This window comes from Anopheles maculipalpis, chromosome 3RL (assembly GCF_943734695.1).
Source record: "Anopheles maculipalpis chromosome 3RL, idAnoMacuDA_375_x, whole genome shotgun sequence".
Taxonomy (NCBI): Eukaryota; Metazoa; Arthropoda; class Insecta; order Diptera; family Culicidae; genus Anopheles; species Anopheles maculipalpis.
Window position 1 is genome coordinate 57,667,919 of NC_064872.1, and position 18,706 is coordinate 57,686,624.

General features: G+C 40.3%; 4 protein-coding genes across 7 annotated transcripts in view; 2 read left to right on the forward strand and 2 right to left on the reverse strand.

Annotated features, from left to right (window-relative positions):
* LOC126561246 (inositol 1,4,5-trisphosphate receptor) overlaps nucleotides 1-197 on the forward strand; it is a 437,037-nt gene extending 436,840 nt beyond the window's left edge. For both annotated transcript variants that reach the window (XM_050217202.1, XM_050217201.1), the window contains one exon: nucleotides 59-197. In XM_050217202.1, coding sequence (XP_050073159.1) covers nucleotides 59-145 — 87 coding nt within the window. In that variant the 3' untranslated portion in view covers nucleotides 146-197. The remainder of the gene's footprint in view (nucleotides 1-58) is intronic.
* Nucleotides 1-18,706, reverse strand: part of LOC126561609 (protein wech) — a 374,746-nt gene that overhangs the window by 338,110 nt on the left and 17,930 nt on the right. The window lies entirely within an intron of this gene.
* The window catches only part of LOC126563378 (programmed cell death 6-interacting protein), a 292,351-nt gene that overhangs the window by 165,114 nt on the left and 108,531 nt on the right, over nucleotides 1-18,706 (forward strand). The window lies entirely within an intron of this gene.
* On the reverse strand, nucleotides 6,826-18,445 carry LOC126561697 (rho-related BTB domain-containing protein 1). 2 transcript variants are annotated; one of them, XM_050218000.1, is made up of 15 exons: nucleotides 18,207-18,445; nucleotides 12,971-13,074; nucleotides 12,498-12,903; nucleotides 12,233-12,414; nucleotides 11,925-12,077; nucleotides 11,722-11,839; nucleotides 11,514-11,651; nucleotides 10,685-10,708; nucleotides 8,927-9,040; nucleotides 8,680-8,850; nucleotides 8,372-8,614; nucleotides 8,032-8,296; nucleotides 7,162-7,372; nucleotides 6,935-7,080; nucleotides 6,826-6,878 (listed from the first exon to the last, which is right to left on the reverse strand). In XM_050218000.1, the coding sequence occupies exons 1-13, from the start codon at nucleotides 18,384-18,386 to the stop codon at nucleotides 7,185-7,187; spliced, it is 2,286 nt and encodes a 761-aa protein (XP_050073957.1). In that variant the 5' UTR covers nucleotides 18,387-18,445; the 3' UTR covers nucleotides 6,826-6,878; nucleotides 6,935-7,080; nucleotides 7,162-7,184. The 2 variants fall into 2 exon arrangements, with proteins under 2 accessions (XP_050073957.1, XP_050073958.1); XM_050218001.1 differs by lacking the exon at nucleotides 10,685-10,708.

Consider the following 18,706-nt stretch of genomic DNA (forward strand, 5'->3'; position numbering starts at 1 on the left):
AGTTAAAGGTTAAATCACTTTCTAGAGAGGTGAGTTCTCATTGAAAACTGTTTTGCAGATGACCGAACAGCGCAAACAGCGGCAACGGCACGCCCTGCTCAACCCAACCACATCCACCTCGTACCAGTTCTATCCGCAGCTCTGATGCTCATCGTCCGTGCTGCTCGGTGGTGATGAGGGCCGTAGAAAATTGATGGCCTAAATCGGGCCCCGGGAGGAATTGTGTGTGTGTGTTTTTTTTTTTGTTACAGAAGGTAGCGATCATTTTGTGATAAGCAGCGTTTCTTATCGTGTCCAGCGAATGTTTTGTTTGTTATAATTTGATGAGTGTTTAATTACTTCTTGTTAATATGTGTATCCAATGCTCAAAAGCTGAAGGGGACATAGGCAAACAAAAAATAATACAGTAAAGTGAAGAAATCTTTTTTTTATAAAACGTTTAAAAGAAGAATGTTTCCACGCGACCAAAATTGGTTGATCGGTGGAAATGGAAAAGCTGCATGTTATTTATGATATATAGTTTAAAAAAATGCACTAGTAAATAGTTAGTAGATTGTTCACTAATGTTGGTGGGTACGCGTTTCACTCAAAAATATCAACAAACACACGCACGCTTCCCAACACGATGCAAACGGTTGCCTTTTAAAATCCTATCGTGTTTCTTGTTTCTTAATTAATTATATGTAATGTGATCTATCGCTACAGTGCACATTGTTTTCAACTCATTCAGCTCTAAAACACAGTCCTGTAGCTCCTTGTGCCCTTCTATTTCGCACCCCGGGGGTAATGATGATGAAACAGATATCAAAAATGGAAAAAAGTGTATAGCTTCGAGGTACGACGAGCGTGGAAACGAACTTTAAGGGTCTTCCAAAAACCAGCCCGACACAGTGAGATTATCCACGGTTCCACAGGCTTAAACTCTCAGCACAATTAAAAAGTTGTGCTGTCAGGGTACAGTCCGCGAGAGAAATCCACGTATATCGAATATTGCTTGACGCATCGTTTACACTTGTTATAAAGAGATCGAATTCCAAGATACCTCTATTAACGAACATTAAAAAATGAATTTAAATCGTTGTTCATGTTTTTAAAATATTTTATCAAATTGTTCTACTTTTCGAGTGACGGTTCATTCTGATTCGATAATTGGAAGTATCTTTAAGATCATTTCGACCCTCTCGAACCTACGTATGGGGAATGAGGTGGGATCATCATCATCAAGCCCCCTTTAGCCTTAAACTCGCAACTAACCGTGACTCTGTCTGTCTGTGAATCTCTTGCACTGTTTAACCCACCCTAAACTGACTGACTTACCGACTGACCCCCGTTTTGTATCACCTGTTCCGTTTTTCTATTCAACGAGAGCTTTAAAGGATCGAAATCCATTTCACTGCGGGGCCTCCTACCCGCCGGCAATGTCTCGAAAACCACCCCTTTTTTTCTCCGACAATAATTGTGATTGTGTGACTGTTTCTAACTTGTAGTAAATCTTTATAATCTCGTTCCCGGTATAAATGCTGCCAAGTGTGTGTGTGTGTGTGCGCGCGTTAACACAAGGATTCACAACCGCTTAAACTACCACACGGTCGATGTTGTGGTTGTGAGTGGTTAGAAAATGTAATCTGTTAGAATGTTAACTTATAGTCGTAGAAGTAGCGTACATAGTGTATATCCTGTGAAAGCCTTTTAAAGTGATTTATATCGATTAAAACCACACAACAACAACAAAAAACCTATACATTAATACTATAAAGCAGCACATCGTCGGTAACGGAAGCAACGAATAATCGTTATACTTTTTTTATCCATGCATTCAAATCACAACATATAGGAGTGTGCCACGTGCAATAAATGTATTTACCGCAACACATCACAAAAGTGCACCACGAAATTGTTTTATACTATTTTCCGAGTACGAAACGGCGGTATGACTGTAATATTCTTTGTTCCTTTTACTTAAATATCACTTCATTCTTTCCGCAAAGCGTTTACATTGTTTTGTTTTTTGTTGTTTACACATGAAAAGTTAACAAACCAAGTGTTTAACACCTTTTCTTTGCCTTAGTTAGTTAATTAAGCTACGCATCCTGAAAATAATGTTGCCACGTGATAAACTTACGAGCGTAATCAAACAGTAGCAGAAACGGGAATGGTTAAAATAGGATTTGATGAATAAAAAACTTGTTTCACAATTTATGTATGAAAGCGTAGCTAAAGGGCGAGATGTACGTCAGTAAGGTATTGATTTAAAAATTTATTTCCACATTTTTTTCTTCAACAACAGAAGCCTTATCCTGGATGAAAACTTTTCACAAAGAAGTACTTCCAATTACATAGAGATCTTTATTCAAAAGAATACACCTGAAAGGCATACGGAACTAGTTATTCTATTGTTATTTTTCAAGAAAAATTTAACAAATTTTCTTTCTCAATGTATCTCTCCCCTTTAATAAGAAGGCATAAAATCTCATCCTAAAAAAATAACCAAACAAAAACAGGAAACCACTACTTAGAGATTATTGGAGAAGAAACGCGAAAAAGAGAAAGCTGTAGCAGCAAAACGGATATAAAAAATTAGTATGAAAGAAACTATACTCTATACAAATTTACTTCTAAACATGGTTCACTGTAATGGAAACATAGTAAAACAAAAAGAAGCTAAAACATTATTTAAAATATGGTGTTGTGTTGAAGTCACTGGAAGGAAAGGAAAGAAAAAAGCAGTCATGGTTCGGATGTGTTAATCGTGACGAATAATTAACAACAATTATGTCTTTTTTCTTTACTAGGAGGAAGAAGCAAAATTGTTTTCCTTTTGGTATCATCACCTTTTTCTCCATTGCTGCGTTTGGACCGCCGCTTGGTCGTCATTACAGTTACAATTATTGCGCGTGATGGAGATTGTTTGAGAGATGGGGAGAGGGCTGAGGTTCGCTTGTAGTTGTTTTGAATTTAAAAAAAAATCTCAATCCCGACAACGTTGCTTGCTGCTTGCTGGCTGACTGGCTGCGTTTCTATTTACAGGACAAAAGACAAGCGATCCAAAAAGGCCTTTCTCTGTACGGCAATGATACCTCATATTTTGGGGGAAATGGACAACATTTTTTTCCGTTTCGCTTCTTACGCACTATTGTTGTTACACGGTTCATATGCTACAGAGCGCAGTGGATTAATCACAATACGGTTTCGTTTTTTTTTTTGGTTTGGTTGTATCACGTTCTAATTCGGTAGCCCAGCTTTTTATCGAGACGAACCTACAACTACATTCACACATCATTTCCTAACTGATAAAGTGCATATGCTGGTAAATGTTCATTCATTCATTTCTTTTCTTTCTTGCTATAAATAGCGGGTTTATATTGTTGTAAAAAGAAGTTTAATCACAATTAGTGTTGTATAACGTATGAGCCACTGAGGCTACTTACAACAGGAGGATCTCTCCTTTAATGATCATTTCAAGCATGAAAAAAAAAAACAAACCAATAGCATACAGGCAAGATCCCTGTCAATCATATTGATCTCCAAGCAATAGCGACTGTGAATACATTCCAATGCAACAGAGCGCTTTCCGACGCTTCTGCTATCATCCGATAGATAGCGCCACTTTATTCAGCGTGAGCGGCTTAATTGGCTACAAATTACAGTTCCTCGTTGATTAGTAATATCAGCATTAAAATAACCATAGATAATACTGTATTGTATTGTAATAAATTGAAAACCAAGACTGAGGCGTACAAGACAAATCAGTCAAACAATTGCATAGGTTTTCGTTCCGAAAATTGAACTTCTGCAATCTGTTGTCCATCTCAGCCATCAGTTAGATCTGGCCGACTTTGGTTTTTTTTTACCAAAAAATAATCGTTAAGCTAATTGTTCAAAGAAAACTCATTTCACAGAATTATTAGTTGCTTGATCCACAAAAATAAGGAACAAATTCGTAAAATCCTTTGCTACTCCACAGTTACTCACACTCACAACACTAATTGTGATTATTTTCTTGTTTACTTTTTCTTATCCTTCAATCAATAGCCGACTAATTTCCGTGTTCAGATTTTCTTTTGGCCGCTTATTTCTATGTTATAATGCGTTTCTCTCATTGTATCACGAAGTTTACCGTTAAAGGAGAGCAAGTTTTATTAGCTGATTTTCAGTTTATACTCCCGTTAATTTTCCATAATGAAGCTTTTAGCTAGAATGGGCTTTTAGCCACCGGGAGTGTTGGAAGAAATAGTGTACAGTGAAAGTGTGTTGTCGTTCCGCTTTTGTGAATATTTTTTCAAGATCAAGAACAAGCGAAAACCAGTAGCGAAAAGACAGAGGCGTAATACAGTCCTGCATCATAGCTATAGTGTTCTAAAATGAAAGTAAAATAATATTAAGCTTATGGCATAATAAAAATAGGAAAGTTTCAGTATGCATTAGTCCTAAAATCGCGATATGCGACATTATTTACGCCAAGCGAGCTTACTAGTAGTGTTTAGTGCTGAATACTGCGGTCTTTTCTTCGTAAACGACTGTTACACTTTACCTTTGTGTGGTTTCCGTTTCAGCTCTGTGACACTATCATTCAAAAGCTTCCCCAGTTTGCCCTTTCTTCTACTTGTGCACTACTAATTCGATTGTTACGCGTGATTTGCTTTTTCTTCTTGCCCGCGATATTCTATCGTTTATATGCTACGGTTGAGGAGTGTGTGCGTGCGTACGGGCGTCGGCTTCACTATCTGCGGTTGCTGTGATTTTTTAGATTATCTTACGAATTATGCTCTTTTCATCACCTAGCGGCACAACCACCACCACACACACACACACAGACATAGCTACACAACACACCGGACAAACGCAAGGAAACTTTTTGTGCTTGTGCTACTACGATTCTCATAGACCACCATCAGCATATCGTCACCGCATGTGGCCAATGCTTTTTGTTCAAATGTGTGTACGTGTGTGTGTGTGTCTGTTCTATGTTATGGGTTTTGTTTTCTTTATAAAAAATGAGGCAGTTTCCACGTTTCCATAGCGGTTTTGCTTGGCCGTTTTTGTGTGTGAGTGCGTGTGTATTTTTCTGCTTCACGTTTTTTTTTTCTTCCAAATTTGCCACTTGATTCTTACGCTTTACTACTACATTGGGTACTACTATTCTGAGGCTGTTCCAGTTCTCTTTCAGCAAAAACAGGGTCACCCAAATTTGCTTCCAGCTCATCATCGTAATTTTACTACACTAAAAGCAACTACAAAACTCGAGCGCGATCCTACTACCTCCTCCCCCGCCAGTTTCATCACGGTTTAGCGTACATTTATAGACTAATACTGTCGCTCAGCGCCAACTACCCTACACAATTGACACAGACACACACACCCTATATGGTCACGTTCAGATGTGGGAAATCGATCGAAAGCCAGCTTACAATCGTCTACGGACAGATAATAATGAGACTACGGATTTATCGTCCTACAAATTATGTCACAATAGGGTCAGTAGTAGAACCAGCTGCTCTGACCGGAAGGAAATCTTTTACCGTGTCGTAATAAGTAAACTAGTAAAAGTAAGTAAAATTAAAACTTAAAACTACACCAAAAAGCAAAGCAATAATGATGAAAGAAATGTAAAATAATATAATAAACAAAATGAGGTTTGAATAAAACTTAATATATGTTCGGAAAAACAAACGATACATGTTGTGGTTTCATTCTTCCATGCGACTTTTATTGCAAGTCTTTCCGGGTGTATTACGTATCGTGTCGTCGCTAGGAAAAGGTGTATAATCTTTTCATACATTAATTCGATTTTTTTTAGTTTGTTTACTCGTTATCTTACACGTACATAATAAACTAAATGTAAAAAATTGGCTTAGTTAAAAAAAATGCACCAAAATAAAATAAACAAAAAATAATTTTGCCGTATTGCCAAAACATCCGCAATCGGATGTAAGATTTTGGATATTGTGTTTTGCGGAAGTGTTATGCTTACTTATACATAGAGATGAACCTCTTTTTTCAATCCAAATTAACAAACATTCACTTAAAGTAGAATATAATTGTTTGTTAAAAATGGTTATACCGATTAACTTATTTGTTCGTTTGGCTTTTCACATTTTACATTTTTAGATACGCTCGTGTGTAGCAGAATGAGCTGTTCTGTTTCACAGTAGGAAAACACTTCCTTTTTAATGCCACTGTGGAATGGATCGATCGCGATCACGGCTGTAAAAAATGCCATTATGAAAAATTAACATTGCGTGAGCCATCGATGCGTCGATGCATTTTTATTGGTAGGGAAAAAAGTTAGAAAATAATATATTTTCTACACGATTCCGGGGTTCGTGGCCGGAAATCGCACATAGTAGGTTTGATAATGCTGCATGTGTTATACATAACTTTCAGCACCGCAGTAAAAGCTTTTTTTAGCACAAATTAATAATTAAACACACATACAAGCGCACAGTATGGCGTCCTAAATGAAACGAAAAGGCAGAGATATCAGAATGCTCGGTATTAAAAATGTATGCTGTCTCCTGAGAGGTTGTACCAGATCACAACGTGTTGTCGTCAGAGATGCCGTGTCTCTGGAGCGCTGACGTGTTACTGTTGCGTATGTGTGTGTGTGTGGGTGAAAACTTAAGCTTAACATTTACTGACATGCTCCTAATTCACTATTCTCGACGGACCCGTGTGATTGCATGATTAATGTATGACAAGGGAACGATAATTTTAAAACAATATTACATCAAGCTCAGACCAGGCTTATTCCTTCGTCCTGTCTAAATCGAATTTTAGGGACTATGTGATGCATTCGTTTGACCGGGTGGAATAATGCAAGGATAATCTCTCTTTATATCTCTCTCTATCTCTCTCTCTCTCTCTCTCTCTCTCTCTCTCTCTCTCTCTCTGTCTCTCTCTCTCTCTCTCTTTCACACACACACACTCTCTTTACCATCGTTGGCCTGTCGTCAATAGCCGTCTAACGGTGGCTACCGTTGCAGCAAATATTATGTGTAGATCTGGAAGATGATCAGGATGCTAAGGATCGTGCAGATGAAGCAGATAAGCACCGGTAGGATGACGATGAAGCGGAGCGATCTAACAGGGAAAACCAAACAACTCGGTTAATTTAAAAATCATCACTTTCGCCACCAATGGAATCAGGTCACATCGACTCACCTCCACGGGCCGTCGGCTGGATGTCAAAGATCACCGGCATCGTGTTCCGGATCGAGCTGGTTAACCGAGTTGGCGTTCGATTGGAAGAGGCTGGTGCTAACCGCGTCCTGCTGATCGTTGCCAGCATTTGCCGATCCCTTCCCGGACGCTTGGATGGCTGATTTTGCCGTAACCGCCGACCGTTTCGATTTTCCTAATAGCCAGAAAAACACTGTTCCCAGTAGGACAATTCGAAGAAACCCATTCCGGATGGATGGATGGAGGCAGGCGATATGGGGTGCGTGGTGCGATGGGCCATGTTTGTGTACAAACAACAATGGGACGATCGTGATGAGGATGATGATGATGATGGTGATGATGACGAAGGTGAAATACGATATATACATCACAATGGAGGAGTGAACAATTTGGAAACAAAATAATTTACAACGGAAATTTAGCAGTCACATACACACGTATTTAGAAAGATGAAATGATAGGAAAACAGTGATAAAAAAGCAAAAACATGAAGAAAAAGAAAATAAATGAAACGGAAAAAAGAAAACAAATTAGGAATAAGGATCTAATCTAGCTGCGTGCGGAGCATGAATTATAAGCCTAATTGGAGACAATAATGCAGCGTTTATCCGTTGATAATGTGAGAACATCGCTAATTTTACGGTAAAGATTAAATCATGATGAAAAACGTTTTCATTTTAAACACAATATTCTAACTTTAACATTTTGAAGCTTGAGTTCGTGCTTTACACATGCTTTAATTTACTTTATCAAAAAAAAAAACGCATACAACCATAAAGCACTTCTAGTGATGCATGAAAGGGCGTCTTGCGTATTACTTGTTTCTTTCAAATTCAACATCCGGAAACTTACCACCTGAGAAGCACAGACATCCCTTATCGTCTGCTGTACAGTCTTTTTTGCCATTGTTCAGTTCGCGGCTTAGCTCGTTCATGCAGCGCTGATAGTAGTCGTAATCCTTCAGATACCAAACCGGCGGCCAACGGTGCTCCCGCAGATAGTCCTGATTGTCTGGATGGAGGCTTTTCAGGCTGCGAGGGGACAGCCGGCAGATGCTGTTGTAGTTGACGCACAAATACGACATGCACCATTCCGCTAGCTGGTGTGCGTTGTGCAGCTATAAAGTGGAAACGAATTCAATAGCGATTATGAAGAACACCCTCGATAAGGAAATTATATTCATAAATATTACCTTCACCGGCTCTAGCAATCGTAGACAGTGTTCGACCGCTTCACTCGTTTCGTTCTGCGACATGCGTAACAAATCTTCAATCACACGACACTCGACCAGATTAAGCAACCGCGGCAAACAGAGCCGATTTGCCAGCTCGAGCAGATTGAGACACTTGTCCGCCGAGATGGGCGGAATTTCGTCGGTGTACAGATAGCACAGCAGCTTGTGGAAGGTGTATTCCGTCACACCGGGAAGTACGATCTGCAAGTAACGTTTGGTTTGGTTAAAACCAAATGGTCGGTTGATCTTCCGCACACCAAACTTACCAAGTTGGCATGAGCCTCGCGGAAATCACCGTTTAGCATTGCCTTCATAACATCACAGCGCGCAACTAGCATGGCACGATGGGCCTTCATGTGACCATCGTCCAGCTCGAACGTGATATCACCGAAGATACCGTTCTGAACACAATATTTTTCCAAATTTTGTTTCATGCACTGGAATGTAGAAGAAAAGTGGTTTATTTCGTCCTTTAAGAGAAGACAACTCTTGTGGTAAATATTGTTTCCATACCGTGGAATAATGTTGAATCGTTTCATCGTTCATGAAACTTTGATTTGCCTGCGTATTGGAGAGCAGCACCATCAGCTGGGGTAGTTCCAGAAACTCTGCCGCCTGTCGTATTTCCTGTGTCAATGTAAAATGAGACAGAAAAAAGCACAAATTAGCAATCGTAACTTCTATCAAGCATTCACGGTTTTTAGCTACAAGCTAAAGAAACAGCTACAGGAAATCGATCCTAAAATCAGTATAAAAGGTAAAAAAGTAAGAAAACTAGAATAAACATTATTGAAAGAGCAGAAAAACAGCTTTCTTGTTGATCAAGATAGACGGAAAGGATTAATTTCTTAGCAATAATATGTTAGAAACAGAGTAATTAAAGAGGTGCTTTAGAAAAGAGATTTAAGACCATTAACTTAATTCGTGGCGTACATAGTAGCAAGTATTGGAGAATGTATACACGTCAGAGAACTTGGAACGAAAAATGATCCTTTTTTTATTTAAATATGAAACAAAAAATTTAAACTTCGCCGTGCAGGACCAGCAGCAACATGGGGAAATTTGGCAACCATGTTCTACAATTAAATTCAAATTCTGAAAAACAATAATGACACAGACAAGCTCGGAACCAAAGTACTGAGCACAAGGCACAAATCTTCGAGGTTTTAGACACCTTAAAAAATATATATATAACGATCGTAGTGTGCTGGTATACACATAAATTAATATATATAAATATAATATAAAATTGTATTTTTGAAGTCGTGCAGAACTTCACCTATCGAGGATCACCAGCTCAACAAAGATTCGTTTGTTTTACGACTATAGAATGGACTTAAATCTGAACTATAATGCAGCTCAACCTGGAATAGCAGCCGAGTGAAAGGATAGTAGACGGCAACGAAAGATTGATAACGAGATAGTAAAGTCAAAGAGGTGGGATGTGGAGTTAAACGCACGCATAACAAGCAACAGAGGATCTTTGCTCCTGCCGGCGAGTAGGGCAGGAGTAGGGTAAAAAGGAAGTGCAGAGCAACTGATCGCCAAGGATCTTACGAACAGAAAACCTTGTGAAAGATGTCTACACTCTCTCTCGATACGGTATGAGGAGGAAAAGGAATTTTACTGTTGTATAGCGAATTAGACTCTTCCAGGCTCTGGTGGACTGGTCAAGTCATGAGAATAACTTCAGAAAAATGTCACGAATTAAGTTAGGGTCATTCGTTCTTAGTATTAAAAGCGTTAGAAGATAAATCACTAGTCATACAAAAGTGATCGATTTTACATGTTTTTTAATTGTTAGGGAGTAAGCGAAAAATTTGGTCATTTAAATATTTTTTTCGTAGGACAAAAAAGAATAAAAATCAATAAGCAGCCATAGTTGGAGAGGTTAGAACACAATATCGCAAGCAAAACTCAAAAGCATCCTCGGTAGTAATTTCAGAAGGATAACACTATTCCTGACATTCGCTTCCATATGCCTATTATGGAACCAACATTCACATCGAAACACAACACAAACACCAAACAAAATAAAAATTTAAAACTAAAAAATAACTAATAAAAACATTCGTTTCTTTAACTCGATCCTTTTAACAGGTTATTGTACTACGTTTGCTGCACAAGATTATTGCGGGGACTCATCCAACAAACAAAAAACAGATTTTAACGCAAACACGGCATACTAGTAACACTTCGTTCTAAATGTTGTATTTATATTTGTTTGTAGGTGTTTTTTAACGTTTTTGTTGTTGTTTTTGTTACAATTACCAGTATCAATCCTATCGATGCAGTCTGCATCGTTGAAGAGCAGCAGTAAGGTGAAAATATTTCGTAGGGACGATAAGTGAAAAATATAGACAGAAACAATGTAAAACATAACATTGTGGAACACCAAAATCGATGGATTGGATGGAGGATGGGAAGGTCGGAAACAAGAAAGAAAGAAAAAAAATAGTTTAAACATGATACGAATCAATTATTTGCTTTGAGAGGAGAACTGCTCAAAACTACGCGAAAGTATGGCCCTCGTTTTGCGTAATGATTAACGGATGTGTCTGAACCACATGGTAAGTGGTAAAAAATATATAAAATGATCAAAGATATGACATGATACAAATAATCATATAAATACGGACGAGATCACCAGCAAACGAAATAAGTACGTTCTACAGCGATGAACAAAACAGCAACAAAATAGATGACAACAGATGACATAATTGCAACAAACATGCATTTATCTCCCACATATACTATTTTAAATATTTACATAATTGCATATTTTAGCTGCTTTTTTTTTGAAAAATAATAGATCAATGTTTGCGATAGATGAAGAAATAGGAGCGAGTAAAATACAGTTGAAAAAAGAGAAAAGAAAACTTTGTCTTTGACCTAATAGTGTTTAGTAGTTTTTGTGCAGTAATGCAGACGTACTCGTTGTGCATCAGGTGAATTCAAAAGGAGTGAGATCGATTGAAAGCGATGGTGTCATTTTGTGTGAAGAATTCAAAAATGTGTGACTGGCTTTCGAATTCGGTGCTCTTGGTGTTCGTTTACGATGAGTGAAAACGGAGTGAGGCGCCAGATTTTGCGAACTAACCTGCAAATCCAAACAGTCTCGGTCGATCGTGCCCGTATAGATGAACTTCAAGCACTGCTGCATTGCTTGCGGTGTGATCACCTTGCTGATCTGCACGACCGTCTGTGTTTGCGTGTAGCTATGTCTTCCACTTTCAACCTGAAAACATAATGAATAGGATAGAACATAATTTCACTCTCATCGTGGTTAAAAAGAGCGAGAAACCTACCTGGAATACTCTAATACTTTGAAACACGGGATGATGCAACTCCCGATAGAGATCTTTCTTCGGTTCCACCGTTGGCAATGCCTGATAGCTGGATCGTCGTTTCAGTTGTTCCCACATGCTGTATGATAAAAAGGAAATTCAGTTTTTTTATTTAAAAAAAAGCTTTTTCATATAGCCACGAAAGCGAAAGCAGCTTCACCTACCGATTGGGAGCAACCTTGTTCTGCTCGAGCCGTATTAGACACTCCGTATCTTCGTTAAAATCGGCCGTCGTCGATTCACCAAACGTCGAGCTAACCATGCTCGATTCACTGCTGCTTCTTGCACCAATGTCACTGATGTCCATCATTAATAACCTACCAGCCCCCGAAGCGCAAGAAGGATCCATTCCAAATCCGAAAAATAAAGGCATGAAAAAGGGAAAGAAAACAGTGGCACACAAGCTTAATAGATTTCGATGTTCGTTCGGGATGGGTTGGTGTGTGGAGAGTAATTGGAACTGTTTGCTAACCTATGAAATGCATTAGAACTACTAGCTAACATAAATCTATGTACGGAAAAACGGATAGTACCGACAATTAATACTAGATCTGTATAGCACTGGGAATTGAACATGTTAAGCATGTCCTTCGTATGCGTGCCGGTAATGACGGTTACTTCCGGCGGTGGAGGTTTCGGCGGTCGGAAAGGGGCCTGCAACGGAGGAATAATGCACTATTAGTTGACCATTTTCCAGCAAAAAACAGCCATCCCGGGTCCCGGGTAAACGAACCCACCTGTAGTAACGGCCTCTGAACACGCTTCAGATTGGTCATCCAGAAGCGATGCTCGCGGCGCGCAATTAATGCCGCTCGGATCGCATTCTCAAACACCTCGTTCACGCCAAAGTACGTGAACACGCTCGTCTCGTAGTAAGCAACGCCGAGCTCCTTCGCTACGGCCCGTGCCTCGTCCGGCATCACTAGATCGGATTTGCGCGCTGCACGTACGAAAGGACTCCGTTCGCCAAAGTAGGACAGATAGGTTTCGTCGCGATACATGTACCGTAGATCATTCTTGCACCCAACCAGTATGACGGGCGTGTCGGGACAAAACTTCCGAATCTCTGGATACCACATGGCGCGACAGTTTCGCAGCGAAACGGGATTCGCTATCGAAAAGCACAGCAGCACGACATCCGATCTGGAAAATACAACGGCACTGAATGAGAATACAGTTTTGGGGCACGGGAAAACATATAGCTACTTACCGTCCGTATGCAAACCGTCGATCCTTGTCGTGATCGCCGAACGTGTCCCAGAGGCGTAGCGAGACATTAACGCCGTCCACAATTTCCCACGATCGTTCGAGGACCTGATCAAAAAAAGGCAAAGGGAGAGAGCAGAAGAATTAATACCAATTTCGCAGTAAGCAGCATCCCGCTTTACAAAGCGACTACTCCAATCGAACAACAAATGACTCAGCCGACTAATGTATGCGCGAAACGATCATAATAAAACAAGATTAATGCATCCTATTGCTTCTTGAAGTGGTTAGTGCAGTGAGGCTCTAGTCAAGATCACTACTCGTCTCTTCAACTTCATCTTTGCATCATCGTTTGAATCAAGGCTTGTGGCAAACCCACTCGAGATCTCGTATGAGCAGGTCATCCATTTTCCAACTGCGCCATATTACGCGGCTCAAAATACGCGCGGCTGTAAAACTTGAACCTACCTACAATAATAGCAATGTTGCAACACCACGATCGGCATCTATTTGTATGCGGTTCCGCAGATCTAAAGTAAATAAAAACAAACCCCTGTGCCTGTGCTGGAATACTAATCGTATTTATTCCTACAGCCCCCGGTTCTAGGAACCTGGTCGTCAGCTGTTGGCGCGGAAAAAGTTCGCCTATGGGAGACACGTTTTGTTTGTGAGGTTGGCTTACTGTAACAGTAATGTAATTGTGGGGGTATGGTCATGCGACCATGACAAATCTCCTGACCCAAAAATACTGTACACACCATTGTAGTGCTAATTACGGTATTGCTCACGGTATACGCTAATTTTGGTACGTTATTTTGCGGTGCGATATTATGAACCAGGTGTGGCATGTGTGGTAGTGTAGTAGTGTCGACAGTTTGCTTTATTCAATTGATTGTTACGAGAACAGTCAGGAAAATTGCGTTTCATTTCATAATCCAGAACAGATTAGTGAGTGGTATTGATTTGAAAATGATCATCCAAACAAATGTTTTGTACGTTTTTAAAAGGTATACCATCTACGTGATATTCAAGATGTTAAGTATAACAAACCTTTATCTAGATGGTATGTTTGCTCTATGTTATTATTAAGATGACATAAAATCCACATTGAATTTCAAATGTGATGGCTGTTAATTGTAAGATAATTAATTACTACCGTCAACCAGCTTGTTTTAAGGGTAAACACATACTCCTGTCCCGCATAGCTGCATTGTTAATAATACAGTACACAAAACCACCGATCAATCAAAGGCGCCGGCACTGTGGATCTCCGATTATCGATTGATCAAACATTTACCGTTCAGCAAATCATCTGCCATTTAATTTATGCATAAAAAACAAAGTTTTAATTATTTGTAAATATTTTTCCAACAACTTGAAAGCTTTCATGATATCTTCATTAGATTAAATATCAAGAGAATATATTGCTTGGCATGCGTTTAATTGTATGTACAAATAATATTCTTTGTGGTCGAGTTCACGTTTAAAGATGGCTTAAATTTGAAGATGGCTGGGTCGGTAAGAAAACTCCTAGCATTTTACTAAAGACAATGTTATCAGTAAACATTGGACAGAATTAACATCCAATGTTTCTTGGTTACACGGCATCTCAGGTGCTCGTGCGATCATTCGAACGACGTCTAGGCTTAGGTCTAATTATTTCGCTTTGGGCGCGCATCGACTACAAGGCGGGTCTTGTTAGACGCAGTCCAGAGCATTGGAAAGTTGCTAAACATTCCGATTCGAGGCCTGCCTGGGAGACTGCGACGAGGTCTACCTGAGTGGACGCCATGGACGGACAAACCAGAAGGAGGACACACAAACGAGAGGATCAAGGCCCCCGCTAACATCAGAACTACGAGCATGGAAACGCCCTCACACATCCCCGGATAAGGCGTCCTCACACGATAAGACCCTCGCTATGAGCACGAGTTTGGCTTTGGATGACGGAATTTACGCAACGGAACAACCGAGCTCACCCGTGATATGGTGCCCTTTCACAGCTCGGAGAATGAAATGTCTCCCAGCAAAGATGAAAGGCTTTTATGTTAATTGTAAGCAATACGGTCTGGCTGTCCTACATGAATGAAAAAAAATCCAAGGCTTGGACATTTGTAGGCTCGAAAAATAATCTAATTTGCTATATAGACACCATTTTTTGCTAATAGGTTATTAGTAATTAGTAATTAGTTTAATAGGTTTTAGCTATTTAAGTAAATATTAAAACGTTCAGATGAATCAGGATCAAAGTTTAATCTGAAACTAATCATTCTGGAAGATCCTTCTCTTCTTCTTGGCTTAACGACCTGCTAAGGTCACGCAGGCTATTTAAAATGCCTTACTAGACTTGCCGATACAACGTAGTTGGATAGTCAGTCCTCACTACGTGGGCTTCCACCAGATGGGATTTAAACTACGATTCTGCCGTGCGAAGACTGGCGCCGTTTTCACCCATAACACCGGACCGCCCTCTGGAAGATCCTGTTTGATTTATATTGCATATGCTTAGTGTAATAATAATTTATAAGTAAATTTTACAAAATATGAAAATATTTCACCGACCATAATGAACTTTCCAATCCGTTAAAGATTGACGCTTGTTACATTAATTTAAAACACTCACACACCGTAACAATGAACCCCTAATCACTGTGCCTTTCTAAGAATAGAATAGCAAAATAATCCTTCCAAAATGAAAAACAAGATCAAAAACCAATTTTCCAATCCCATTCATCCAATTGCTTTCGAAACGCGAATGTAACTCCCATCTTCCTCCATTCGCCACCAACCAAGCCAGCACGATGGGGGAATCTCTTTGGATTAAATTTCGTGCGGATATACCGTGCAGAGTTGGTTGGCATGGAACGTCGAAAGTATGCTGTTTTGCGCCATTAATCCTCGCCTTTCCCTCTTCTATCTATGGTTCACCCGATCTTCGCATCCGATCTAATACGCGAAGAAGCACACTTTAACGGAAGCGGAATCGGATAGTACATAACAGTGTTCTCTTTCGGAAAGTCGTTTCGTTTTACGTACTCCACACAGACACACACGCACGGAGACATTCGCTACGTCTGGTGCTTTGGGTGGGTTATTTATTAATAGTAACCCCCAACTGGAAGTGGGCTCGCCTCGCATGGAAACAGTCCTCCAGCATTGTTTTCCTTGCTACACTAGATTGTTAGTCATTTTCCATTCATGATGACTACAGTGAGGTGTTCTTTGTTCTTTTCTGAACCCGTTTCACGAACTACATTCCCTTAGAGCTGCCCTTCTGGTGGCTGTGTCAAATATATTGAAGGGATAGCAAAAATCAGGCAAAATTGTATTTAAATAAAACAACCACCCGAAGGAGAACAAATCGATGGCTGTCGGCGGCGTCTGTGCGATCCTTTTTGCTTCGGATCAACACATTGTACTTTAAAACATTGTGCTTCCTAATGTTGCCACTTTTCTCCATAACGATGACTATTCGAATTGCCAACACACACACACACGCACACCGTACATGCGACCTTCTTCACGGTGGAGTTCCAGCCGAGATCAACCCAGCCAACTCTTCTGCGCTCCGGGGAACAAAGAAAGGAATTCAATTCATTGTGTTGTTCGCGCATTCCAGCGGTGCATCCGATAAGACTGCACACGCCAAGAAACAGGGAAGGAAACTCCCTCCCCTGGACTGAGCAGCATGAGCAGGGACCGAGTTGGGTAAAGGGTGTGATGATGGAAAACTTTTTGCAAGCCACCCATCGACCGGAGGACGGTACAACTTAGTTCGATGCAGTGGAGCACTTCGAATGCTCCAAGAAGGAAACTTTACGTACATGTACACACACAGTCTGCTCGGAATGGTGTTGCTAAAAATAAACTTTTCCCCGTTCCGAGCTAGCTCTTTCTCCATCCGCCTTTTTTGCAATGGCTCCAATAGCAAGCAGATTGCAAATTTCCTACACCCGGGACACACGGAGCAGCAGCAGCTCCATGCACTGGAACGAGATCGTTCGTTGCCCGATAAAGACCGGGGAGAAGAGACTCAACAAACGACTCCTACCAAAGCAGAAGTGATGGTGTGCTTCATTGGGGTTTGCTCGTGAATGGACGAGAAAGGGGTCCAGAGGAAATTGAAGAATTAAACATCGTCTACTGACTGAAGGGTTGTCAAACTGATCTTGTATTTACTTTATGGATAGTTTTCACCAAGGCTTTCAAAACAAAAATTCATAAAATAAGCAAGGGCTCCGCTAATTTAGCAAATTAATTTTTTAAACTAAATAAAGTTGTAAATTTTTCTTCAAATTGAGTTCTTCAAATTGTTCTAGAATTTCTAAATTGCTCACATAATTCGAATTGCCAAGTGTTGGGACAAATCTACCTCTATTCCCAATATCCTTTGAACATAAAAAAATCAGCAAAGGTTGGAAGATACTGGGAATTCTCTTAAATTCACTGAAATTTTAACAAAGAAGCGTTTGGCAAGCATATGAAGTACCAAAACATAGCTTGATGGTGAATCGTACAAACAGGAAAACGGTTCGGATGAGAATTAAAATCAGTATAGTAGTGGTACACTGTTCTAGTTTTTCTGAGATACCTTTAAGTTAAAGACTCTAACTAACTCAGTCCTGCGGTGAAGTGGCAGCGGGCGCCGGTCTTCATACTACAGGACTGTGATTTAAATTCCAGCCGGATCGTACCCCCGTAGTCAGAAAGAAGTAGGAAAAGAAAGGCTTTAATGTCATCCATACATAACCTATACACACATCAAGTATTACACACATTAGCTTATTCATCTATTCATTTCATATACGTGCTATCCAGAATCATCGCAATATTGGAAAAACGTACGTAAAAAAAAACATTCTCACAAACAATTCTAACCTTAAGCACGGTAGACAAAGTACCAACCGATAAAAATAGGTTGGACAACCCTGACCATCATCAAGTCCGTTTAATCGAAAACACACAAAACAACGAACAGGATGCTACGAAGCAAATGCATTTTCCGCTGCAATCCCATTAAAGAAGCTAAACGGGTCAAGTTTTTCTCCCGGAAAGGACTTTCCATAAACCCATCAAAGTACAGCTCACTCCCCAAAATTGTTCAAGTCTCTGGGTACGTCTGGGTGTCATAATTTCATTCTCAAAAACACTTTCCCGAAACAACCGTGTCTGGGGTGCACACGGGTTGAACCTTACCCTTGCCCGCAAGATGCGTGTAAAATGGGCCTCCGAATACTTACATCCTTGTAGATCCGGTACTGGTCAATGGCCCAGACGGTTGGCACATGCGTGTTGAGTAGCTGGGACAGCGAGACGTGCTTGTTGCAGGCCCGGGCACAGATCAACCGCGTCTTCCCGACGGCCGTATCTCCTACGAGGACACACTTTACCAGCTCCTGGTGTGGCTGTTCGTTGTCCATTCTTCCATACCCGGCGGGAGGATGCTTGTTGCGGTGTTCGTGGGCGTTGTCGTCGTCGTCTTCTTAATGGTTTGCTGCAAAAGCGCGTCCAACGCTTCGCAGTGCTTTATTCGCTGTTCTCTCGGTGGACGAACCTGCAACACAAACAGAGGAACGAGCATGAAGAAAAAGTCGTAAACAAATAATCTGTTGATGGTGAATGGTTTGCAACGTTCCGTGCAACGAATCGACCAAACTTTAGATGTACTTTTCGGCTAAACATTTTGGCGCATTAGATTGCGTTTTTAGTGCCACGGAAGAAGCAAGAGATAGCGCAATAG

Coding starts and splice junctions, on each gene's coding strand:
- LOC126561697 (XM_050218000.1), bottom strand. CDS start 18,386: ATGGACAACGAACAGCCACACCAGGAGCTGGTAAAGTGTGTCCTCGTA. Junction 11,652..11,721: donor AAAGTATTAGAGTATTCCAG/GTAGGTTTCTCG, acceptor TTATGTTTTCAG/GTTGAAAGTGGAAGACATAG. Junction 8,851..8,926: donor CGATTCAACATTATTCCACG/GTATGGAAACAA, acceptor TCTACATTCCAG/TGCATGAAACAAAATTTGGA.